At 42.3% G+C, this 25,933-nt stretch overlaps 1 protein-coding gene across 2 annotated transcripts; it reads right to left on the bottom strand.

The window, feature by feature from the left end:
* Positions 1–25,933, bottom strand: MFSD11 (major facilitator superfamily domain containing 11). Of its 2 annotated transcripts, XM_082679035.1 has the most exons (14): positions 25,658–25,933; positions 25,203–25,373; positions 24,640–24,695; positions 23,036–23,143; positions 22,048–22,127; positions 21,829–21,925; positions 20,720–20,778; positions 20,028–20,172; positions 16,305–16,345; positions 10,931–10,996; positions 9,315–9,440; positions 4,385–4,559; positions 3,530–3,665; positions 1–2,658 (listed from the first exon to the last, which is right to left on the bottom strand). In XM_082679035.1, exons 2-14 carry the CDS (start codon positions 25,296–25,298, stop codon positions 2,494–2,496), a joined length of 1,350 nt encoding a protein of 449 aa, XP_082535161.1. In that variant the 5' UTR covers positions 25,299–25,373; positions 25,658–25,933; the 3' UTR covers positions 1–2,493. The 2 variants fall into 2 exon arrangements, with proteins under 2 accessions (XP_082535161.1, XP_082535160.1); XM_082679034.1 differs by lacking the exon at positions 25,658–25,933 and having other exon boundaries at positions 25,203–25,616.

Raw genomic sequence — 25,933 nt, 5'->3', positions numbered from 1 at the left:
TTACCAGTCAAATAAAGAGCTCACCAAGGTCAACACTATTTATAGGCACAAAAACTGAGTAAAAAACAAAACCAAACCCTCAAAACACAAAATGTGAGTACAGAACTTAACGTGAATACCATCACACACAGCAATGGGAGGGAGGCAGCCCAGAAGTTGTGTTTCTGACCCACTTACCTCACTCCGTTTCATTTCCCTTTTGACAAGTTACCAGGAATCCTAGCAGTGGAGATGAGAGGCTACAGCTGCCTTGGGTGGAGGTACTCAGCGGCATTAACAGAGGCTATTTAACCTCTGCCGCCTAGTTTTGCAGATCCATCAGGGGCAAAGGGAGCCCGAGCCTGGGAGAATGAGCGACACGGGAGTGCAGGACCCAGTTCCCAGCTGACACGCGAGACAGGCAGCCTTGTGAGACGGTGCTGGGGATCCACTACTGGTCCTACTCACTCCCTGGTGTAACCCCCGCCCCCTCCCTTGAGTGTGGCCAGGAACTAGTGACTTGCATCTAGTAAAGAGAATACAGCAGAAGTGAGGAGATGTCACTTTCAAGATTAAGTTATAAAAGATGGTGACTTCTGGCCTGCTGGCACCTGCCTTTGGCTTTCCCACTTGCTTTGTTGAGGACAGCTGCCTGAGGACAACCGTGAGAAACTAAGACCCTTAGTCCAACAGGCTGCGAGGAACTGCCTCCTGTCCAGGACCACACGAGAGAGCTGAGAAGCAGGTCCTCCCCCCGGGGGGCACCCGGCCAACACCTTGACCTCAGCCTCGTAACAGACCCTGAGCTGGAGGACTTGGCTCAGCCACGCCCAGATTCCAGACCCACAGAAACTGTGAGAAGATACATAGGCGCTGTTTTAAGTGGCTAAGTTCTGGGGTGATGTGTCATATGGTGGTGATAGAAAACTAACACAACTGGGTAAACAATGATGTGCTTAAGGAGATAATAAAATCATTTGTTATTAATTCTGAAATAGCATTTACAAATTATTTATATAAAATCAACTAACAACTGAGTTTATCTCAACTTCAAGAAAGAAAACCAAAACTTTACAACTTGGGGCAAAAGAGTTTAGTGTTGCATACAAATGAAACTTCTCTAAGGGTCCCAGCTAACTACAGAGCTTTCCGACCCCCTGCAATTGTCATCAAGTCTGAACATCACACTCCATAAAATTTCTAAGCTGGCTTTTAAAAACAATGGAAAACAAAATATTGTCTGTCTTCTTGGTTAAATTTACTTTGCCATAAAAGTCTTCATTTGTACAGTTAAGCATGACTTTCAAAAGTGAGCTTTCCCATTTATATGAAATGTCCACGATAGGCAAATCCACAGAGATAGAAAGTAGATGAGTAACTGCCAGTGCCAGGCCAGAGAACGGGGAATGACTACCAACAGGCACGGGGCTTCTTTTTGGGATGATGAAAATGTTCGGAAAAGATAATGGTGACAGGGGCTTCCCTGGTGGCGCAGTGGTTGGGAGTCCGCCTGCCGATGCAGGGGACACGGGCTCGTGCCCCGGTCCGGGAAGATCCCACATGCCGCGGAGCGGCTGGGCCCGTGAGCCATGGCCGCTGAGCCTGCGCGTCTGGAGCCTGTGCTCCGCAACGGGAGAGGCCACAACAGTGAGAGGCCCGTATACAGCAAAAAAAAAAAAAAGTTAACATTTCCATTTAAACATCTCCCCAGATAGTTACATTCCATTCCCAGACACACTTATGGAATGGTGTCTGCTGTAAAAAGATATGTAAGTGACGGCAGCCTGCCACCATAGCTTAGACCTCACTACATGTTCGGGGTTTTTTTTAATGCGTTGCATCCTCCAGGAAAATTACTAGCAAAACCCTCCCCCAGTAAATGTGTTTTTGTTCATCTACAAATGTTAGATTCCTGTTTTTAAAACTTAAGACAATTTTTACCCCATTTCATAATACTTGATTAGCGCCCCCCTTGCTATGAACTACAAGGTAAGAAAACTTTATCAAACAAAAACATTTAAAGAGAAAGAATGTGCAAATCTTTTCAAAGATTCCATTTCAGCATCACATGATTTATTTAAATGTCATTCCCAGACACGTGTGGGGTGGCATATGCTCCCTTTTATTACATAGTACCACATACGCCATACCCAGCAGGAGTCTTTATATGACATATGGCCTAGTAGTTTCAATCAAAGCACGATCGTTCAAAGAGAACAGGGGGAGAAGAAAACACCTACACGTTTATAACATGATCAAAAGGAACGCGAGACAGATGAACTGAAAAAACAACATCTTTGAACAATCATAATCGACAGTACAAGTCTCCCTTATTCCACTAGTTTTAAACAACTAACATCTGTAAACTTGAATACCAACTCTGGCAGATTTAGCAGTCTTAAATCTCTGATTTTCCATCCTAAACATCCTCCAATGTACTGTGAAGATGAGAGCGGGCCTTACCGCCCAGCCGAGCTGTCTGAAGAGGCAGCCTCCTCTCGTGCGCACCCTTCATCAAATACTTCGGTAGTCAGAGCCCCGGGCTACAATGGCAGCAGCTTCCCACTCCACAGTGAAGAAGGAAACAGTTCCAAAAAACCCAAACATCACCATGACCAGGAGTTGCCAATGAAGGAGAAGGTAGTTACTGTAGAAAAATGCCACGGCTGCGCAAATGGACTAAAAATAAACAAGACAAAACAGATCACAAAATGCACACAGGTGACCCAGCCGCTCCACAAAGAGCCCCACCGCTCTCTGACCCAAGGCTTCCTGTGCCTTGCACGGCTCCCTGCTCTTTCTGCATCTACATGGCACTTCCTTGGTCACTAGCTCACAAACATGCACCACAAACTCCTGCTGAGAGCTGGGAACAATCAAGTAAGCTACTGTTTAAAATGGTATTTTGTAAAAAACAGGAGTTATAAAATAATGTGCATGAACAGTGTGAAACACTCCTGTTACATGTGTGTACTATGAGTTCTGGTATCTAAGGAAGTCTGAGCCACAGAGAGACCAGAACATAAAATCTCTTATACAAGTGATGCGGCAAAAAAGATCACACTACTCATTGCTTCCTAACTCTAATCACAAATGCTTTTTTTTTTTTTTGCGGTACGCGGGCCTCTCACTATTGTGGCCTCTCCCGTTGCGGAGCACAGGCTCCGGATGCGCAGGCTCAGCAGCTATGGCCCACGGGCCCAGCCGCTCTGCAGCATGTGGGATCCTCCCGGACCGGGGCACAAACCCGCGTCCCCTGCATCGGCAGGCGGACTCTCAACCACTGCGCCACCAGGGAAGCCCTATTATTTATTTTATTTTTTATTTTTGGCCGCGCCATGCAGCATGTGGGACCTTAGTTCCTTGACCAGGGATCAAACCTGCGCCCCCTGCAGTGGAAGTGCAGAGTCTTAACCACTGGACCTCCAGGGAAGTCCCATAAATCCTTTTAAAGGTTGTCCTTGACTTTCATTTAAGAAATATTAAGAAAACAAAGTTTGCTAAAAAAAAAATAGACCCTGCTTTAAACACAATCTGAAGAAGAGGTTACCTGCACAAATTTAAAGACTGCAAAAGCCGGTGCACTGTCTTCAGAATAGAGAAAACCTAGAATACTAAGCAGCTGGGTGTTGAAGCAGCTGTCTCCAAGCCCCAACAGGAAGCTGCAGAAGATGGCAACTTCTTTGCTGAATAAAACAAAATTAATTTAGAGTGAGCATTAACAATATTTGTTAGAGTTGATTAAAATGTAGAAACAACTCACCCACAAAAGCATTTTACTTTCAAGTTTTAAACACTATGAAACAAGTATGAATAAATACTGGAATTTACAAAGTCAGAATTTATGCTCAAACGCACTCACCTTCACAGTCTAGCAAACTCTGGTCTACTAACTATTGGGGAAGCAAACACTGTGTTTGGGGCAGAGCTGCTCTTGGACTGTGGATCTAGACATAAACACTCACATCTACAATGACTCTGAGAGTTGAGTGCAAAAAAATGACACCCTCAAAGCTCCTGTGGACACTGTGAGAGAACAGGGTGGCTGGCTCAGCTGGCAGATCACCCCTCGCTCCTCATTGCTCTTCCTCGGGGCCCAAATTTCTAGACATTTCACTGGTTGAAAGGCAGAGATATAAAGTTCAAATCAGATACTTATGTGCTCCTTCACAGGTCAAGAAAAAGATTTAGTGGGGAGAAAGGTTAAAACCAGCAATTAGAAAAATACCTTGGGATTCTCTATGGATTCCTATCTAAACTCATTCTGGCTTCATTAACACTTGACAGATGACCTTTTAAAGATAACAGACTTGCAGAAAAGGATTAACTGCTCCATTCTAAATTCCTAGCCATCCTCTACCTCCCACTCTTCCTTAAATTACTAGAAAAAGGAGAGTCACTGTACCTGGGTTTGATGTAAGCACTGCTATCAGTTCCTTCAACAGGAGCAATAGGGGCATCCCCCGGCATGTTGAGAAATATTAAATAAAAAGCTATAAAATGCACCAGGATGCCCAACAGCACAACTGGATTCCTACCAAAACGATTATTCTTGCTCAGCAGGCCAAAGAGGCTTCCACCTATAAAATGAATGAAGTAGAGAACAGAAAAACCCAAGGCCAAGTTACTATATCAAAATCTTAGTTCTTTGAAAAAATAAACGGACAAAACAATAGCTAATTTAATCAAAAAAGAGAGAAAGAAAGAAGGCACAAATATAGAAAGTAAGAAATAACTGTTGAAACAGAGTTATTAACAGAGCCCCGGGCTACAATGGCAGCAGCTTCCCACTCCACAGTGAAGAAGGAAACAGTTCCAAAAAACCCAAACATCACCATGACCAGGAGTTGCCAATGAAGAAGAAGGTAGTTACTGTAGAAAAATGCCACGGCTGCGCAAATGGACTAAAAATAAACAAGACAAAACAGATCACAAAATGCACACAGGTGACCCACTCCCCCACATGCCAAAAAAAGTACCAGAAATATGACACAATGGTTTTGAAGACGCGACAAAGGGCAGTGATCTTTGAGAGTCAGGAAACAAATGAGGTGAGGCCCACACCTGCCCCAGCTGACTGAGAGGCTGTGGGCTGCAGGGAGGGAGAGGGAGGAGAGGAGGGAAGGCAGGTGGAGGCCCGCAGCCTCTCTGAGTTGAGGAGACAGACCTGAGAGTCTGGGGAGATAAGGTGCCTGAGTCCCCAAGACAGAGTATAAGAAAGGACAGCTGATCAGCACAGGATGTGAGTAAATGAGCAGAGGCCTGGAAAGAAACTTCCAAGAGGATTAGAGGTGTTAGTGCCCTGCCCTGGGCAGGGAAGAGTGCCTGGCCCCACCAGCCAGACTGGAAATCTTATTATTCACGGGCACTGGGTGTACACAGAAGCGTCTTCCATCAGGGGTGAGGGATAATTAGCCCTAGTCTGAGCAGTGCTCTGATCCCGTCCAACAAATTTTAAAAGCAAGACCTAAAAAAAATCACACTGTTTCCAAGTAAATGAACCACATCCAAGAACAAAGCTCAAGAACGTTAACAGGAATATAAAGAACATCCTGCACCCAACAAGGTACGGTTCACAATGGCTCGTATCCACAACACTACCAGGCATGCAAAGAGACAGGAAGACAGGACCCATCGTAAGCAGACAAATCAGTCAAACACAGAGTTAGCACATGGCCCAGCAATTCTAGTGCTGGGTTTACATGCAAGAGAAATGAAAACGTAAGCTCACACAAAAAGTATACACCAATGTTCACAGCAGCGTTATTCATAATGGCCAAAAAGCGAAAACAGGGCTTCCCTGGTGGCGCAGTGGTTGAGAGTCTGCCTGCCGATGCAGGGGACGCGGGTTCGTGCCCCGGTCCGGGAAGATCCCACATGCCGCGGAGCGACTGGGCCTGTGAGCCATGGCTGCTGAGCCTGCGCGTCCGGAGCCTGTGCTCCGCAACGGGAGAGGCCACAACAGTGAGAGGCCTGCGTACCGCAAAAAAAAAAAAAAAAAAAGCAAAAACAACCCAGATGTCTGTGACATGATAAATGGATAAATAAAATGTAGTAGATCCATACAACTAAATATTATTTGATAATAAAAAGGAATGAAGTAAAAAATAAAGAAAGAAAAAGAAATGAAGTACTGATACATGCTACACCATGGGAAAATCTTGAAAACATTGTGCTAAGTGAAAGAAGCCAGACACAAGAGATTATATATATTGTATGATTCCATTTACACAAGATGTCCAGAATAAACAAATCTATAGAGAAAGTAGATTAGCAGTTTCCTGGAGAAGGGTGATGACAATGTTCTATAATTAGATTACAGTGATGGCGGTACAACCCTGTGAATATACTAAAAAACACTCATCTGTATACTTTAAACTGGTGAACTACACGTCATGTGAATTATGTCTCGATAAAGTTGTAAAGGATAAAACAACACTACCCCAGAGCTGTTGCAGATGTTAGAATGAGCAAAGACATTAAAACAAGTTCTGTAACTGTATTAACATGTTTACACACACACACACACACACACACACACACACACACACACACACACGTGCCAGGTGTTGGCAATAAATTAGGGGAGGGGTACCGGTGCCCTGCTAGGAACCGGGCCCCACAGCAGGAGGGGAGCAGCAGGCCAGCTGCTTCTTCCATATTTACAGCCGCTCCCCATAGCTCGCATTACTGCCTGAGCTCCGCCTCTTGTCAGGTCAGCAGCAGCATTAGATTCTCATAGGAGCATGAGCCCTACTGTGAACTGTGCATTCGAGGGATCTGGGTTGCATGCTCCTTTTGAGAATCTAATGCCTGATGATCTGAGGGGGAGCTGAGGCGGTGATGCTAGCGCTGGGGAGTGACTGCAAATACAGGTTATCATTAGCAGAGAGGTCTGTCTGCACAGAGACCATAATAAACCAGTTGCTTGAAGACTCATATCAAAACCCTATCAGTGGGGCTTCCCTGGTGGCACAGTGGTTAAGAATCCACCTACCAATGCAGGGGACACGGGTTCGAGCCCTGGTCTGGGAAGATCCCACATGCCGCGGAGCAAGTAGGCCCGTGAGCCACAACTACTGAGCCTGCACGTCTGGAGCTTGTGCTCCGCAACAACAGAGGCCATGACAGTGAGAGGCCCGCGCACCGCGATGAAGAGTGGCCCCCACTCGCCGCAACTAGAGAAAGCCCATGCACAGAAACGAAGACCCAACACAGCCAAAAATAAATAAATAAATAAATAATGAGTTAGGATTTGAACAAGACACCTGGCCAAAAAAGATATACAGATAGTAAAAATCATACAAAAATATCATATACTATTAGGGAATTACAAATTAAAATCATACCACAGCACACCTATTAGGATTGCTAAACTCCAAAAATATGACAATATCAATTGCTAAAAAAAAAAAACCCTATCAGTGAGTGCCACGTGACAATTAAGCTGCATCTTATGGAGCAGACTGGACATAAGCAACACATGTCAGGTGCCACTGTCTCCCATCACCCCCAACGGGACCATCGAGTTGCAGGAAAACAAGCTCAGGGCTCCCATTGATTCTGCATTATGGTGAGTTGTATAATTATTTCATTATATATTACAATGTAATAATAATGGAAATAAAGTGCACAGTAAATGTAATGTGCTTGAGTTATCCCGAAACCATGCCCCCCGCCCCCATCCATGGAAAAACTGTCTTCCATGAAACTGTTCTTGGTGCCAAAAAGGTTGGGGACTGCTGAATTAGGGAACAAAAATACACCCAAGTCTGCTTTCTCCATAGTGCTTATCACTGTCTGACATTCTAAGTTTCCAATGTTTTTTATTGTCTGTGTTCTTCCCCAAGAATATAAGCTCCATGTTTTGTTCATACAATGGATTCCCAACAAATACGTGCTGAATTGGTAAGTTCCTCATATGTGACACAACACCCAATATACTGCAAGTACTGAACGGATCATTGCTGAATAAGGAATACCTGGCGGTATAATAAAAAGAGATTTGGTCTTTGCCTTGTCCTCTCCTCCTCTCCACTTTCCAGCATGGAGCTCTTAAAACCCTAGGAATTTCTCAGTGAAAGGAATGTCTCTAGTTATCTTAACTAATCCCTTCCAATGACACCAGAGTTTATGATGATGAGGTGATCCTTGAGGGGGTATGGAGGTGGCCCTAGATAGTCAGGATGGGGGCTGGTTGTCAGAAGGACCCAGCCTTGATTAGAGGGTTGGAACTTTCAGCCCCACCCCCCAATCTCAGGGGAGGGGAGAGGGGGTAGAAGCTGAGTCTAATCACCATTGGTGGATGATTTAATCAACCATGTGACATAATGAGATCTCCCTAAATCCCTACAAAACAGGTTTGGGAAAGCTTCCTGGTGATGACTGCATCCACATGACGGGAGGGTACCACACCCAGCCTCCATCGGGACAGAGCTTCCTACACTAGGGGCCCTTCTGGACTTTGCCCTATGTACCTCTTCATCCGGCTGTTCGTTTGCATCCTTTATAATAAACTTTAACAGTAAGTATAGCATTTTCCAGGGGTGTGGTGGGAACCCTTGAATGTGTAGCCAAGCTGGACAGAAGGGAAGATAGCCTGGGACCCAGGACTTAATGACTGATGTCTCAAGTGAGGCTGGTCTTGCAGGACTACACCCTTGAACCTGTGGAGTCCGATGCTAACTCTAGGAGTGTCAGAATTGAACTGTATTGTCGCACATCCAACTGGTGTCAGAGATTCAGAGAATAAGAAATTCAGGAATTCTAAAGATGCAGATGTAGAGAATGGACTTGAGGACATGGGGAGTGGGAAGGGTAAGCTGGGACAAAGTGAGAGAGTGGCATGGACATATATACACTACCAAATTAAAACAGATAGCTAGTGGGAAGCAGCCGCATAGCACAGGGAGATCAGCTCAGTGCTTTGTGACCACCTAGAGGGGTGGGATAGGGAGGGTGGGAGAGAGACACAAGAGGGAGGAGATATGGGGATATATGTATAGCTGATTCACTCTGCTATAAAGCAGAAACTAACACACTAAAAAATAAAAAATAAATTTAAAAAAATTCAGGAATTCTAATACACCTTCCCTAAGTATTTTAAGAGGAAAAGCTGGGAGAGACCATGTTTTCTTACTTATGGTTTTGTCTTGAATTATTTGGCAAATGTTTTGTAATTTAGTTTTAGAACAGTGATAACAACAAAAAAAAACAAAGACATACCCATTTGTATAAAAGCAAGGAAACAGAAATTCAAGGATAGAGAGGTGAAGTACATTTAAAATTTCTGTAACAAACTGATTTAGTGCAAAAACTTTTTTTCTTAAACCAACCTAAAATTTCTCCAATGCCAATGAAAATGCCAGAAAGTCCAATGAGGCTTTTCTCTTCTGTTCCAAATTTATTTATAGCGCCGATACAGGTTCCATATACACCAGAGAAGAAAGTCAATTCCAGACCTTCAGAAAAAAATGAGATTTAAATTACAGTTGTCCCTAGGTATAAAACTCCATAGATACTCAAGTCCCATAGTCAGCCCTCCATATCCAAGACTCTGCAGCCTCAGATTCAACCAACCATGGATTGGGAAGCGCTGGATTTAGTATTGAAAAAAATGCAGTCTCCCTTTCCTGGTTTTTCTTCGTGACTAGTAGTATTTGAGCTATACACGCATAAAACAAAATGCGCACAGGCTGAAATGCTACTCCCCAAGCACAGCATAATTTTACGTGACCTAACTGATGACATGGAACTAGCCACAAGACGGCAGTTGTCACACATTTCAGATAAAAGCATACAACTCAAATAAGCGAAGACACCCTTATGTTAAAAATGGTCACTCTGTGCGCAGACAGGGGATGAACAGAGAACATAATTAACATAAACTTGTAACAGTGAAACTAAAGTGCTCATTATCCTTATTAATAGCTTCCCAAGGGAACAGGGATATACATCTGTAAGACCAATAACTACTATCCACTTTTGCTTAAAGTCAAAAGTTTTAATTAAACACACTGTCCTAGGAAAAGAAATTCCAAAAATTCGGGTAGAAAATTAGAGCAAATGAGTAGAAAACCTGATTCCTTAACGCTACAAAACCTTAACTGAATTCTGAGGATGTTTAATATTTATTCTGTTTGACCTAAAAATAAGACGTTTATACCGATGAGGCACATACAGTTGAACCTTGGACAACACGGGTTTGAACTGTGTGGGTCCATATAGACTACAGGATCCACAGCTAGTTCAATCAGCAGATAAGGAAGCACGGACACAAAGGGCGGACTAAAGTTATATGAAGATTTTAACTGCGGGGGAGGTCAGCACCCCTAATCCATCCCTTCACTGTTCAAGGGTCAACTGTAACAGCAAAAGTAATAATTGACACATTAGAGCAATTTTTACAAGGAAACTGATTTCCTTAAGACCTAAGAGTATTCCACCTATTATCACATCACATTATCGCTGTAAGCCACAGAACTCATTCCATTTCATTAAAAATTATCTTAATTCACGCCAAGTTACACAGATTTACTCATGATTATTTTCTGTAGTGTTCTATTTTGCCCTAAAATCACTGGTTGGGATGAACCAGGCCTCCCAGTTTTCAAACTCTTGTGTAGAATCATCCCACACTGAATTTGGGCTGGCCCTATGATTTGCTTTCACCTGTGTGGGAGGGGGTCACATAGCTGGCTGAGACACAAGGAGAAATCTGAGACCCAGCTAGCATCAGACCCGTTCAGACATGCAAATGAAACTTCCTTGGAAGTTTTAGCCTCAGCCACCCTGTAACAGCAGCCACAAGAGACCCCGAGACCATCAGAAAAACCATTTAGCTGAGCCCAGTCAATGCACAGAATTGTGAGAAAGTAACACAGTTGCTGTTTTCAACCCTTACTGTAATTATGCAGCCACAGAAAACCAAAACCATAATTAATCCCATTACCTGTATAAGCAGTTGTAATGCTAAGAAGGAGCATCTCCTTGGTGACACATAACTTAAGAGACTTTTCTATAAAAAAGGAAAAAAAAATTTAGGAGTACTTAACTACATTTTAATCAATCAAACAAAACTTATAAAACATTCATTCAACCAAAACACCTCTTGTCAATAATGCCAATAAACAAATACGTTGGGACAGAGGTTAATGATTCAGATTCAAACGGTTAAGGTATGAACTAAATCTGCCCTATAAAAAAAATGTTGATTTCAACTGTGTAAATACAGTCTAGAGTTGTGCTTTCTCTAACACCTTCTCCAGCTCTCATGAAAACAAACAAAACATGAAACAGAGAAAAGAAATAGAACCAAACAAAACAACAGAATATTCCAACAGACGTGATTAAAGGCTAGGCTATTAAGAGAGTCAGCAGTTGGCAAAGTGCTGACTTCCCTAAGGAACTGTCACAGGGCAGCTTTAACACTGGACTCTAGGTCAGAATCAGCAGCGGAGCTCTTTGACCACCAGAAGCTGGGATGCCGCTTCCTGAGATTCTCTCTCTGGATCTGAGGACTGAAACTTCAGTTCTGCCTATTTGTTTCTGATCCCCTTAATGTTTATTTCTATGTTGTTCAACTTAGTTGAAATCTGCAATGGAAAATGCATTTCTAAAAACTGCACATTTTAACTTTTTTGAACCTGCTCACATTTCATAATTTAAGGCCACTTATCTAGGATCCTACTAATAGCAGATCCAGATTTTTTTAAAAGGTGGCGGGGGAAAACAAAACCAAAATCCACCCCAAATCAGAACCAGCCTGGAAATAAATGAAAGCTCTCCAGTCTCACAGAGACATTATTTGGTGCGGCCAGCTCTGCAGCAGGAGCGCTCAGGCCTCAGTTCAGCCCTGGGGGCGGTGGTGTGGCCCCTACAGCTCATCCTTGGCCTGAGGATCCAGATTTTAGTTCCTATTCAACAGATGACTAGGAAACGCACATAAATCACACTCTGTCCTGAATTTCTCCATATACAAAAGAAGATAGTTTTTTTTTCTTCTTCAATTTCACGAAAATAAAGTGAACTAAATGCAATATTTTCACCAATCATTTTCACATACTTCCAGAAAAAAAATACATGATCAACAAAGTTTAAAACAATTTTTTTTTTTTTTTTTTTTTTTGCGGTACGTGGCCCTCTCACTGTTGTGGCGTCTCCCATTGCGGAGCACAGGCTCCGGACGCACAGGCTCAGCGGCCATGGCTCACGGGCCCAGCCGCCCTGCGGTATGTGGGATCTTCCCAGACCGGGGCATGAACCCGTGTCCCCTGCATTGGCAGGCGGACTCTCAACCACTGCGCCACCAGGGAAGCCCAAAACAATATTTTTAATTAAAAACATTACATTAGCAAAGCATATCTGCTTTTGACTAATCAGAAAATTTAGGTAACAAAAAGAAATTTTAAAATATAATCTAGTATGATCCTATAATGGTGAACTCACGTCATTATACATTTGTCCAAACCCATAAAATGTACAACACCAAGAGTGAACCCTAATGTATGTAATCTATGGCCTCTAGGTGATAATGATGTGTCACTGTAGGTCCACTGATTGTAATAAATGTACCACTATGGTGAGGGACAATGATAATGGGGAAGGTTATGTGCGGGTGAGGGCAGGGCATATATGGGAAATCTCTGTATCTTCTTCTCAATTTTGCTGTGAACCTAAAACTTCTCTAAAAAATTGTTTATCAAAAAAAAAAAAACCAATATAATCTATTTGCAGAAACCAACAAACTGATCCTAAAATTCATATGCAAATTCAAGGGACCAATAATAGCCAAAACAATCCTGAAAAAGAACAAAGCTGAAAATTCATGCTTTCCAATTTCAGAATTTACAATAATCAACACAGCATTGTACTGGCATAAGGACAGACATATATCTAGAAATAAACTCTTACATTCACAGTCAATTGATTTTCAACAAGGGTGCCAACACAATTCAATGGGAGAAAGAATAGTCTTTCCAGCAAATGGTGCTAGGACAACTGATCTCCACATGCAAAAGAATGAAGCTGGACTCCTACATCCCAACATCCATAAAAATTAACTCAAAATGGGGCTTCCCTGGTGGCGCAGTGGTTGAGAGTCCGCCTGCCGATGCAGGGGACACGGGTTCGTGCCCCGGTCTGGGAAGATCCCACATGCCGCAGAGCGGCTGGGCCCGTGAGCCATGGCCGCTGAGCCTGCGTGTCCGCAGCCTGTGCTCCGCAACGGGAGAGGCCACAACAGTGAGAGGCCCGCGTACCGCAAAAACAAACAAAACAAACAAAAAATTAACTCAAAATGGATCACAGACCGGAATGTAAAAGCTAAAACTATAAAAGTCTTAGAAAAAAATACAGGAGTAAATCTTTGTGACCTGGAGTTAGGCAAAGCCTTCTAGGATACCAAAAGCACACACAACAAAAGATAAAATAGCTAAATCAGACTTCATCAAGAATTTAAAACTTCTGTGATTCGAAAGATACCATCAAGAAAATGAAAAATCAACCCAGAGTCGGGGAACTAAGATCCTATGAGCAGCATGGCGTGGCCAAAATAATTTTTTTTTTTTTAACTTAATTTTGGCCACACGCACAGGGGCTGAACCTGGGCCATGGCAGTGAAAGCACCAAATCCTAACCACTAGACCACCAGGGAACTCCCTGAATAGGTTATTGATTGTGGTGACAGTTGCACAACTCTGTGAATATACTAAACACCACTGAATTATACACTTTCAATGGGTGAACTGTATACTACTATGAACCACATCTCAATAAAGTTATTCTATTAAGGAAAATAATCTAACACCTTAATGGGTCTCTTCCCAGACTTTCTCTATGCTTTTTTTTAATTAAAAAGAAATTCCACTATTTATACTATTTTATAATTTATTTTCACATAACAAACATTTTCTAATATTCGTAGTGATCATCTTAATGGCTACAGTAATCTGTTGGATAGATGGCTTGTAGTTGAATATTTAAATTATTTCCATTTCTCACTAATATAAACAGTAGTTAAATCTTGGCCAAAATTCTTAATTATTTCCTGAGGATAATCCTATTAGTGGAATTGCTGGAGTAAAGGTATAAACATTTTTAAGGCTTTTGATACTTACTGACAAATCACAGAAAGTAATACAAGTGTATATTTTTAGCGTTGTGGTCTTACGCATGTACCTATGCCCCATATACTGAGAATTATTTTTTATCTTTTGAAATTTGATAGAAAACTTAATTTGCATTTCTTATACTTAGCTTATAATAATTCTCCTTTGTTTATAAAATAAATATTTTCTACTGGAGTGTTTATGCTTTTCTTATTGGTTCATAACTATCATATACTGTAAATATTTTCCCTGCCATTTTAACTCATTAGATTTTGAGAGACCGAAATTTTATATTTTAGGTAACCAAAGAGCATTCTTTTTTTTAAATTTTATTTATTTACTAATTTATTTCTCTTTGGCTGCATTGGGTCTTCGTTGCTGTTCGCGGGCTTTCTCTAGTTGCGGCGAGCGAGGTCTACTCTTCGTTGTGGTGCGCAGGCTTCTCATTGCGGTGGCTTCTCTTGTTGCAGAGCACGGGCTCTAGGCGTGCAAGCTTCAATAGTTGTGGCTCACGGGCTCTAGAGCACAGGCTCAGTAGTTGTGGCACATGGGCTTAGTTGCTCCCGTGGCATGTGGGATCTTCCCGGACCAGGGCTCGAACCCGTGTCCCCTGCATTCACAGGCGCATTCTTAACCACTGCGCCACCAGGGAAGTCCCCCAAAGAGCATTCTTTTCCCTGTTTGACAGACCTGCGTGAAGGGCTTTCCTCTACCAAATTAATTTCTTACGGTTACTATTATGGCCTCATTTTTACATTTAATCTACCTGGAATGTTAGTGTAAGACTCCATTTTTTCCCATGCAGTCAGCTGTCTAGCCTTGCTTTTCTAAGACTGCTTTACTGTATTCCGAATTCCATTGTGGGTCTAGACTTCAGTTCCACTGCTTTTTGTATTCCAATGTTTTCAAATGGATTCATAACAGGTTTTGATATTTATTAGGGAAAGTTCTTTTTAAAAATTATATTGGCTATTGACAGACGTTTATTCTTCCAGGTGAACTTTAGGAACTTTTCATCAGGACCAAAAAATAGATTTAAGAAAATTTTATTGCAATTTTCTAGAATCGCATTACACATATACATTCAACTGAGGAATGAAGCGCCTTCTAGATAAGCGAGAACCCTTTCTGTACAATACCTACCACGGCACCAACTGAAGGAAAGTCACGATTAAATAATAAATGAACCACCGACTCACAGACAGAACAGCTTGGACATTCTTTTTCTTTCTCTCTTTGCCTTCGGCTTCCTTGCCGCCTCATAATGTCACACTGCTCCCTAGCTGCCAGGAATCGTCACCTAAATTTAAATGTTCTTGCCCTATAGCACCTCATATGTCTTGTCCTTTTTGGCCGCTGCCTTCTTTCTCTCCATTCAAACCTGACAGCCCAGTTTCTTATTACTACTGAACCCTACACCAAGTAACCAACCAGCTCCGTGATAAAAGGCATGAGGCCCTAATTGTGTTAGTGTCTCATTTCACAGAGGAGTTGAGGCAAAGTTTGTACAACTGCCTAGGAAGGACATCCTGAAACTGGTTAATATCAAGAGACATCCAGAGAGGGGTTCAGCAATAGAGCAGGGAGGCTGGACAAACCATCCCATAAGCCTGAAGGCCATCAGCCTCCCTCTGCCTGACTCCATGTTCACCAAAGAAGCCAACGTGGCTTTCTAGGCCTCTGATAACAAGAAAGGAATGCCCTGTTTGACCTTGGGTAAACGATTTCTCTAAGCCTCAGTTTTCTCTTCTATAAAATGGAGATAATAATACGTGTGTGTTATATGATACTCACAGAACTGTCGTGAGAACAAAACAACATAAAGCACATCGAGAGGTTTAGTCAGGAAGAACCCTCAACAGATGAGCGTGATTGGCCTTACACGCTATTGGGTCACCCAAGCTCCTGCGTGGCTCTGAGGAGTGACAAGCGATGCACGAAGAAATGGTCTGTGTCCTCACTTCCTCGGGTAAACTCCTAACCTCAGGCCCCCCTCACACACGTGCTCAGGTAGGGCACGGAATTACCCTTCATCCCTCACATCCCCCACGTTACAGAGATACTTACTGAGAAGACTAGCATATTTCAGAGCGGCATACCTGGAAGCATGAAAATACTGGGGTATCGTCAATCCAAAGTTACCAGGGAAAGGGGGAAAGGCAAATGCTGAAGTTGTTCCTGAACAGTTCCTGCATTTCAGACACAGAAAATACTTACTAAATGCATCTACTGCCTTTGTCATATTGTTCTGGGCAGACCTGAAAAGATAAAAAGAGAAAAGTTTTTCCCCTGAAAATGGAGAAAGAGAACAAGAATACTATCACATTTTCACTTAAATCTGTAAAAGCGCTGTCCTCTACGTGGTCTGGCAAACACTTTCAGTGGCCTCAACGCGCCCTGCTCCAGGGTGTCCCTTCATGACCCAGGTCCTTGCTTCAGAGAACGATGTGGTTAAAGTGCCACCGTGGAGCACGCTTCCCTCCCATTAAATTTAGGGCACGGAGTCCTGCATGTCTTTTTCACAAATGATACTTCAGGCAGGACAGAAATCTCCTCCACGCTGTTTCCAAACTGTAAAAACAATTTGTCAGGGCTCAATCTTCCACCACTCCAACTATGTAAGAACTACTCGGTAGTTCTTCAGTGTTAGAACTCTTGAAAAGCATCGCCATCGTTGGCGGTAGGGGGTTGGGTGCGATGTCATCTATGGGTTAAAAACGTGGGCTTTGAGGCTGAGGCCTGCTTTGCCACTTATTAGTTGTGTGGTTTTAGACAAATGACTTCATTTCTCTAACTTTCATTTCCTCATTTATAAAACAGGGACACTATCACTTACCTGTGAGAATTAATTGAGATAAAGTAACTTAAGTGTAATTATTTACAAGGTTAGGGTAAGAAAGTTTTTAAGAAATTACATTTCTTACCCTACCAGCCAAGTCTACTCCTCTTAGATCTTTAAAGGATATCATTTACAAACAAACAAACCGGAAATAACAAGAACAGCAAAAAAAAAACCTAAAGGAGATCTGGTTGACTTAAATAAATAAATTACTAACACAAAAATGGTAGTATCTTCTAACCAACAGGAAAACTTTTTCCCCCACCATAAAAACTCATGCCTTCCCTGGAAGCAAATACTATGTGAATGCCATTTAATGACAGTTCCCTCATCTAGTACTTGGACAGGATCAGGTGTGGATTATACTATTTCACACTCAAGGCCCCAAATAAGTAGAAACTGATTTGTACTCTATCGACTATTAAAATATAATCAACTCAGCTACTATCAGCTGCAAATCATTCAAAGTGGATTCCACAAAGTGGAATCCTTTAAAATCAGATCCTACTTACTTCCTCAGCGGCTTCTAATCACACCAAGAAGAAAATCCAAACTCCTGCTGTATCCTTATGTAATCAACTCTCTGTCTGCTGCACTACTCTCACAGTGCACTCCTACTTGCACTGTGAGAGGCCCAGGCGCCTCTGGCATTCCTGGTGCCCACCACACCCCTTTCCACCCCTGGCATCTGCTGCAATGGCCATCAGTAGATCTTCACACCTTTTCACCTCCCAGCTCTCCACCACCTCCCCCTTTCTCACTGCCTTCTAGCACTTACTCTGCTATTTTTTTACGGGGTATCGTCTACCAGCCCCTCTACAATTAAGTTACATAAAAACAGGGAATTCTCTGTCTTGTTCATTACTCCTTCCCTCCCCTTTAGAAGATGGCTGGCACATGGTGCTATTTACAGAATAAAGACACAAGTTTCAAGTTCGGAAGACAATTCAGAAACAGAGAATGCTAAAAAAGGCTAAGTGGTACCCCTCAGCATAGCACCTTATGACAGTTACATGATCCCTTGTCTATCAGAAAAGTTCCTTGAAAACAGGGACAGGTTGTATTTGTCTTCACAGTACCAACACCTAACATTTGCTGAATGAATGGGTGTTTAATTTTTGTTGAATCTGTGGCATTCATCTTCACAGACCCCTTCTCCAATATCCATTGGTTTGTGCTTAAAAAAACACATGTGGTACATATACACATAAATGTTTGTATACTTATATAAACATGTATTTTTTGCTCTGAACAGCGCAAATTTTGAATGCTTAATGATCCTATGACTGGAGAATTTTATGCCCTTTTTGGGCTTTAAAAAGGCAGCACAGAAAGTTCGATGCAAAATTTTTAACAATAGGTAAAATGCTTATAAGGCAAGCTTCATAATTTTATCAATTCACAAAGCAGAACAAGAGTGGCGAAGATTTCTCATTCCCCTTTCTTCAAATCTAGATGATAACCTGCAGAGAAATCATCTGTGATGTTTCAAACAGTTTTAGTTATAATTGAAATAGGTCCTTGCTTCCGGTGGCAGGGTCTGGGGAAGGGGAGGAAGGAGCCATGTCTTGCCTCAAACGTGGCAAGAAGCAGCCCCTGAAGCAGCCCAAGGACCAGGACAAGGAGATGGATGAGGAAGATAAGACATTTAAGCAGAAACAGAGAGAGGAGGCCTCAGAGAAGGGCCCCTGGCCAGAGGTGGAATTAAGAAATATGGCCAAAAGTAAGCTGTTCTTTGTGCCTGAGGCAATGATGGTCCTTAATTCCATTCCTGTTTAACCATCTGGATTTCCCAGTCATAACATCTGTTGCCACCTACAGCTAGAATGAAGTGTTGTTTGGGAGCCTATTGTACATTTAAAAATAAACTTTTGTTGGGACTTCCCTGGCAGTCCAGTGGTTAAGCCTCCGTGCTTCCACAGCACGGGGCGCGGGTTCCATCCCTGGTCGGGGAACTAAGATCCTGTGTGCCGTGCAGCTCGGCCAAAACAAAACAACAACAAAAAGTTTTGTTAAAAAAAAAAGAAATAAAAGAAGAGAAATATGCTCAAGGTAATTCACAATTTTTAGAAAAACAGGACTGTGTAATTGTTTCCCAGTAGGGACTACATCGGGGAAAACTACCTGCACAGGTTACTGCAAAATCCAGAGCATGGGGCTTCCCTGGTGGCGCAGTGGTTGAGAGTCCGCCTGCCGATGCAGGGGACACGGGATCGTGCCCCAGTCCGGGAAGATCCCACATTCCGCAGAGCAGCTGGGCCCGGGACCCATGGCCGCTGAGCCTGCGCATCCGGAGCCTGTGCTCCGCAACGGGAGAGGCCACAACACTGAGAGGACCACGTGCCGCAAAAAAAAAAAAAAAAAAAAAAAAAATCCAGAGCATGGGTGTAACCACAGCTCATCTGTAACGACTGCTGATGGCCCTGCCACTCACTTGTACCACATGATCGGAAAATTTTAGGGCTGGATCCAAGAAATAGTAACTGAGGATTGTTTGCTATATAACTTTTTTTTTTTTTTTTTGCAGTACGCGGGCCTCTCACTGTTATGGCCTCTCCCGTTGTGGAGCACAGGCTCCGGACGCGCAGGCTCAGCGGCCATGGCTCACGGGCCCAGCCGCTCCGCGGCATGTGGGATCTTCCTGGACCGAGGCACAAACCCGCGTCCCCTGCATTAGCAGGCGGACCCTCAACCACTGCGCCATCAGGGAAGCCCTGTTTTCTATACAACTTTATGAGCCTATATCCTCACACATTAAAACACAGGAAATGTCTGCTGAATTGAATGAGGAAACTGAGGCCTAGAGAAACTCAGGGGAACATTGCTACTGTCCACGGTCACACAGCTGGTGACCTGGGATTAGACTTAAATCCCCCACAAACCTTTTCACTACCTTCCCCGCCTCTGTCTACCTTCCTTTCCCTTCCTCCTCCCTGGCAGCTCCCCTTTATCTTCTTTCTCTGCTTATTTGCTTTAAAACTTTTCCCTCATTTCTGCCCAGCACTGGATTATCAGTTAGGGCTATAAAAGGCTGGTAATTCCTAGACTAGACCTACTCAAAATATAGTTTAAAATAGAAAGGAATGTTTCCAACTTCTTACTCGTTGACATCCAGGTCCTGGTCATCAGAAGATTCATCTTCTCCCAGGACATTTTCGGAATCTGGTTTCCGAATGAGAAAGAAGAGAACTGTTCCCACAAGGCTAATCACTGTCAGGGCGATAAACACTGTTCTTCGGTCACTCTCTAGGGAGAAAAACAAAGACGAAAGTAGATAGTACTGGCCATACAAACAATTCCAGAGTTAGCATTATGTTCAGTACTATGTTTGTTTATAACCATCAACACACTTTGTCATTAAATCTTACTTTACTGCATCAGTAAAAACCTAGGACAAGGAGAAAAATAGGATACATCCCTCTTTGTCTTTCAGTCAGAGAAATACTAATAAGCCAAAAGAAAAACAGCACAAGAACTTAATCTTATTCTTTTAATCAAAGAAGGGAACAGACAAAACAACTGAATTAAAAAGTCTTCTGACAACTGACTAGTCTCCTCACACAGAGCATAACCTTCTCCCACACTTTGAGATGCTGCCTGAAGTGCAGTCATAAACTGTAGTCTTAGTATAATAACATAATCCAAGGGAAAAGATGACTAAAAGCTAAAATGTGAGAGGACTGAGGGTACCACGGTTCACTAGAACAATGTGAACAAAGCAATATGGGGCATTTCCGTGGAACAGCTATTTTGCGCTGAACTTACTGAATGAGGCACAGTGAATAAGACAAACCTGATATGTGAGTTTTCCCTTGCCAAGCAAAATATATGTAGAGATTTCCAAAGAACAAGCTGGGGGAAGAAAAGGAGGGAGAGGATGTTGGGAAGTTATTTTCATATTTATGGGTTTTGAAATAATTTTTCCATTACCTGTAAAAGAAGAGAAAGAGAGGCCTACATGATTAAAGAAGTTATCCACCTGCCCTAAGTCATTGAAAACATCAACTTCACCCTCTTTCTGAAAAACTCAACTGAGCCAGATGGAACTGTCTCCTTCCCCATGAGAGAAGCCTGATTCAGACTGTCCTCCAAAGACCTGACTCACTGTGAAACATGCGACTTATTGAAGGTCTGGAAATGACTCCTTGGAAACAAGTTTACCCTTCCTCTAAAATCCTATATTTTAAAGAATTGGTGAAAAAAAAATCCATGATTTAGTTATCTGCATCTAATGAGATACTTTATTTAGTATTTTCCTAGGGAAGAAATCATTCACTTACACTCCAGTTTCAGAATATACAATCTCTTAAAACAACATCTGCATTTGTTAAGTCTTATCATGGCCAAAATTTTAGGCGTTTAGGATTCATGAGGGTAAATCGTCAGGACAGACTCCATGACAGAATGACTGTTGTTGCTTTTTACTTAGGAAATATATAATATGCTGTATCATTATAGAGTTAGTCTCACTTTAGAAATTTAACTGTTAACAGCTACCAGGTGGCATAGCTGGGTGGGAAGGACATGGCCTTTGGAATCCAGATGATTGGATCAGTTAACTTTTAACTAAGCCTTTGTTATCTCATCTGTAGAATGGAGCTAATACCTTCTCATTGCAGGGGGTTGTGAGGATTATTGAAATTCAAGAGCCCAGTAGTACCTAAAGTATAGCAGGTGCTAAATACATTATGGTTAATATTATTTTCCATTTACGAGTCATAAATTCCAATGAGGTAGGTCCATGCATTTGTAAGTAATCCCATAAAATTTTAAATCTCCATCACATGTACCTAGGAACTTAACTCATGAAACAAGAAGATCTGAGTTTTCAACACAACCAGGGTCTAAAAAATGGTGTGACAAAAAAAATTATAGGAAAGATTGAGCCATAAGAATTATTACCTGGATTGTAGGAGTGCCCAGAAAATGCCACTGTTTCTCCCAATAGTGTGCTCATCTGAATTTATTGTCAGGCAGTTTCCTTGTGCTGTCCAAAGTACTAAAATTCAAATCAAAAGTTTATCAAGGGAATGAAATCATTTAGCTTTATATACTAAACATATAAATAATATTCTTAGATAAGACCTGGAAAGTAGGGAAAATGAACATCAAAATACTTACCAGCAGCTGCAATTCCAATGAAAACAGAGGCTGTGTAGAAGGACCACGGGAAAGGCTGGATAAAAACGGCAATGTACATGCTAAAATATAACAGGTCAACGTATTATAGTCAAACAATACCTGAAACAGAATGCCAATTATGCCTTCTAGGAATCAATTCTGAGGGATCTCTTCTTTTAAAATTCAGACTGTAGGACTTCCTTGGTGGCACAGTGTTTAAGAATCTGCCTGCCAATGCCGGGGACACGGGTTCAAGCCCTAGTCCAGGAAGATCCCACATGCCGCGGAGCAACTAAGCCCGCGAGCCACAACTACTGAGCCCATGCACTGCAATTACTGAAGTCTGCACGCCTAGAGCCCGTGCTCCGCAACAAGAGAAGCCACCGTGATGCGAAGCCCGTGCACCACAATGAAGAGTAGCCTCTGCTCGCCACAACTAGAGAAAGTCTGCGTGCAGCAAGGAAGACCCAACGCAGCCAAAAAAAAAGAAAAGAAAAAAATTCAACCTGTAAAGGGCTTCTCTGGTACTGGCAAAAAGGGGACAAATGTGACCTATCCATTTCTTAACGTACTATTTCAAATTTGTGAACTGAGACATTGAATAAAGGTCTGCAATTGGCCTCTGCCAACAGCTCAGTACATAGTGGGACTGCAGTTCTATAGCCCAGAAGAAAAGTTCAGTTATTTCGTTTTAATTCCCATTAGTCAACTTGATACAAAATAAGATTACTTCATGAGTTCTTTTCAACTCTTGTAGAGAAAGGTTTTTGGATGCTATTTTTATTGGTGGTAAAATGAAAGCAAATATACACAAATTCCATCACATTAAAACAATGGTGTCCCTGAGCATCAAGTAGAGAACCAAATCCCTGAAATACTTCCTATAATCTATTCAATCCGAGTCAGCAAGTTCTCGTTAAAAGTTTACTGTGTGCTTGAAAGAAGCTGAAGGTGTTCTCATTAAATGAAAGAAAATTGGACTACTCACCTGTAAAATAAACCACTAGCAAACATAGAGAGCTGAGGTCCTACAATGGCAACCACTGACGGCGTAATCAAATTTGAAGCAGAGAACACTCCATAAATAATTGCCATGCTGCACACACAACACACAAAAGGAAAAAACAACTCTTGAAAGACTGTCAAAAGATCACTTTTTCAAACCCACTTAGTCTATAGTTTGTTTTGCAATAAGCACTCATATTCTTTAGTCAGGATTTATAATTATATCCTTACACTGAATGTCATATTAAAGTTTTCACTTGTACAAAACACTGAAGTCTTGTCAAATGTTTCTTTGAATCAGTCTGCCTTAGACAATATGGTTTTTAATGTACCAGTAAATTATAAGAGCAGCTAACACAGCTCTATGAAAAACGTATCATTATCCTCATTTTATAGAAAAGAGAACTGAAACACAGAGGGGTAAGTAACGTGTCAAAAGTCCAGCCTCATAGCTGGTCAGTGGTGGAGCCAGAATCCCATCCCTGGTAATCTGACTCCAGAGGCCCTAGTCAACCAATCTGCTCTACAAATTTAGCCTACAACTCCTGGCAACAGCATGAAATTTCACTGCTATAAATAATCACATAGTTAAAACTTGCTTAAACCAGAATTTATTTAACTCAACCTAACGGTCTCACTTGAACATTATTCAGCTACTGTAGACCTGGCCCCAGTATATATGTCTTGTGGCAAAGTGTGACTAAAATCATTTCAAGAGTCATTTATAAGCCACTATTTATAAAACCAAGTAAATTATTCTTTGGCTTTTATGAATCTCTAAAATATCAAATGTTCTTTCATTTGTTCTTTACAGTATACATGAAGACAAAACATTACAAAAAATTGTGGTATTATTATTAATCACTTCAAAAAATGGACATTAGCATTCTTTTACTCTCAATTATCATATATAAGGTCAGATTTAGGTTAGGTAACACAGAACCAAATAAGAACAGTTGGGGAGGAAGCGGGTAAGGGGTTGGCCGCAATCTAGTATTTAACCATAGAGAAAGTAAGAAATCTGTAAGTGTTTACATACAGGTATGTATTACATTCCCAACTTCAACCACAACGTACTAGTGACTTATGAAGATCTTTTCATTTCATTTTCTCCACCTGTAAAATTGGCCCTAAACACCTTAACAAAAAGCTAAAAACTCCTGATGACAATATATTAGTAATTACGAAATCACAAAAACAGGAAGACCAAATATTTCGAAAGTCATATAAAACATCCTCTGTTTAGGATTTGGAAGATGTAATTATGACAATACCTGAGTGCTTATTAAATGCCAGCCACTGTGCCAAGCGCTTTACACGCATTGATCTGAGCAAGGAAACTGGGCTCATAGAAGCAACTTCCTAAGATATCGCAGTAATTAAGTATTGAAGCCAGTATTTCAAACCCAGTGTCTAATTCTATATGAAACCTAAACTCATCACCTTCATCCTATTATGTTCTCCTAAGTAGTCTAGATAAAGAAAAAAAATCAGTAATAATCTAATTACAATACGTTGTCTGTGATTTTGATGAAATTAAGCAACATCTGTGATATACAAAGTAAAACCAATCATACAGTACAATACCTGGTATAGCCACTGCCGTGAAAATCTGTGCTATTTAAGCTCCTGATGACAGTTTGCTGTGTGGAAGATAAAACTAATCAATGAAAACCTTTTGTAATTGCCCTCACCCCAGAAAGTCGCTCTCCAAATACTTGGAATAGAGTAAAAATTCAAGATGCCGAATACTTAATACTGAAATTCTAACACGAGAGAAGAGAACGGACTACAGAACAGAAGGCAAACCATTGAGGGGCGTGTGGGGGCGGGGTGGGGAAGGGTGAAGACCATCTGAAACTAGGCCTTAGGTTTAGTCCCTCAACTCTCCAAGTACTAATGTAGTCCTTAATATAAATAAAAAATATAAATGGGTCAGCATACAAACCCCAAATCAAGTAAGAGAAATAAACGACCCCAACAAGAAACGTCTGCCACATGAAATCAAACCTAATCATGGAAAACGAGGAAGCGTAGGTGACAAAATAAAAGGTGCGACTTAAGCGCATTATTAGACATAACGTTGATTATCATTTTTGGAATGCATTATGATAAGCACTTCAAAGGAAGGAGATCAAATTCCAACTCACCGCTACATTTCCACAAGTTTGAAAGGCGGTGAACATAAACATAAAGGCAATTCCTAAAATAATGATGTTGAAAAGCTTTTTAGATTCCGGGGACATTTTGGCTTAACTCTGCCAAAAGGTCGGCAGCAGCAGAGGGCAGTCAGCTCTCCTCGGGGGGAACCCACTGCAATCCTGGGAGAAGAAATGAGATGGTGAGAGGAGGCGGCAAATCCAGGAGCGGGGCAGCCAAGGTGTCAACTTCCAGGTCTTGGAGTGGAATCCCGGGCTTAGGGTGAAGTTCTCCCCACGGGTACAGTTAGGACATTCCTAGGACACGATCCGAGTAGGGAAGAGCCCAACACCCGGAGAAACGCCAAGAACGTTGTAGCTGCAACTTAAGGGGCCCGAGAGGGGGATTAGGACCAAGGGCCAGAGGCAGCGGCCAGCACGGCCCCGCCCTCCCTGCCCTGACTCACCGCAGGTCAGGCGACCCGGTCACCTGACCGCAGCCGCGGCGCCGGCCGCTGGGCCTGCTGGGGAATGTAGTCCTGGGCGACCCGGGACGTGCAAGCGCGCCGCTAGGGCTCCCTCACCCGCTCCGGGGGAGCGGGGCCGACCTCGTGGGCTCTGGCAAGGGTGGGGTTGCTAAAAAGCGGAACGCAGCGAAGGAGACAGGAACTGCGGAAGGGGGCCTGGAGACGCGGTCTGAGGAGGCCGCAAACACAGACGGGCAAGGTGAAGGAGTACGCCCC

This window comes from Grampus griseus, assembly GCF_964374135.1.
Source record: "Grampus griseus genome assembly, chromosome: 20".
Classification (NCBI taxonomy): Eukaryota; Metazoa; Chordata; class Mammalia; order Artiodactyla; family Delphinidae; genus Grampus; species Grampus griseus.
Note: the sequence above shows the minus strand (reverse complement) of the source record. Positions and strands in the feature narration are given on the sequence as shown.

Excerpts from the sequence above, each read along its gene's own strand:
- MFSD11 (XM_082679035.1), bottom strand. The coding sequence starts at position 25,298 with ATGTCCCCGGAATCTAAAAAGCTTTTCAACATCATTATTTTAGGAATT. Across the intron at positions 22,128-23,035 it reads GCTAGTGGTTTATTTTACAG|CATGTACATTGCCGTTTTTA; the intron begins GTGAGTAGTCCA and ends GTTATATTTTAG. Across the intron at positions 21,926-22,047 it reads CATTGGAATTGCAGCTGCTG|TACTTTGGACAGCACAAGGA; the intron begins GTAAGTATTTTG and ends TTTGAATTTTAG.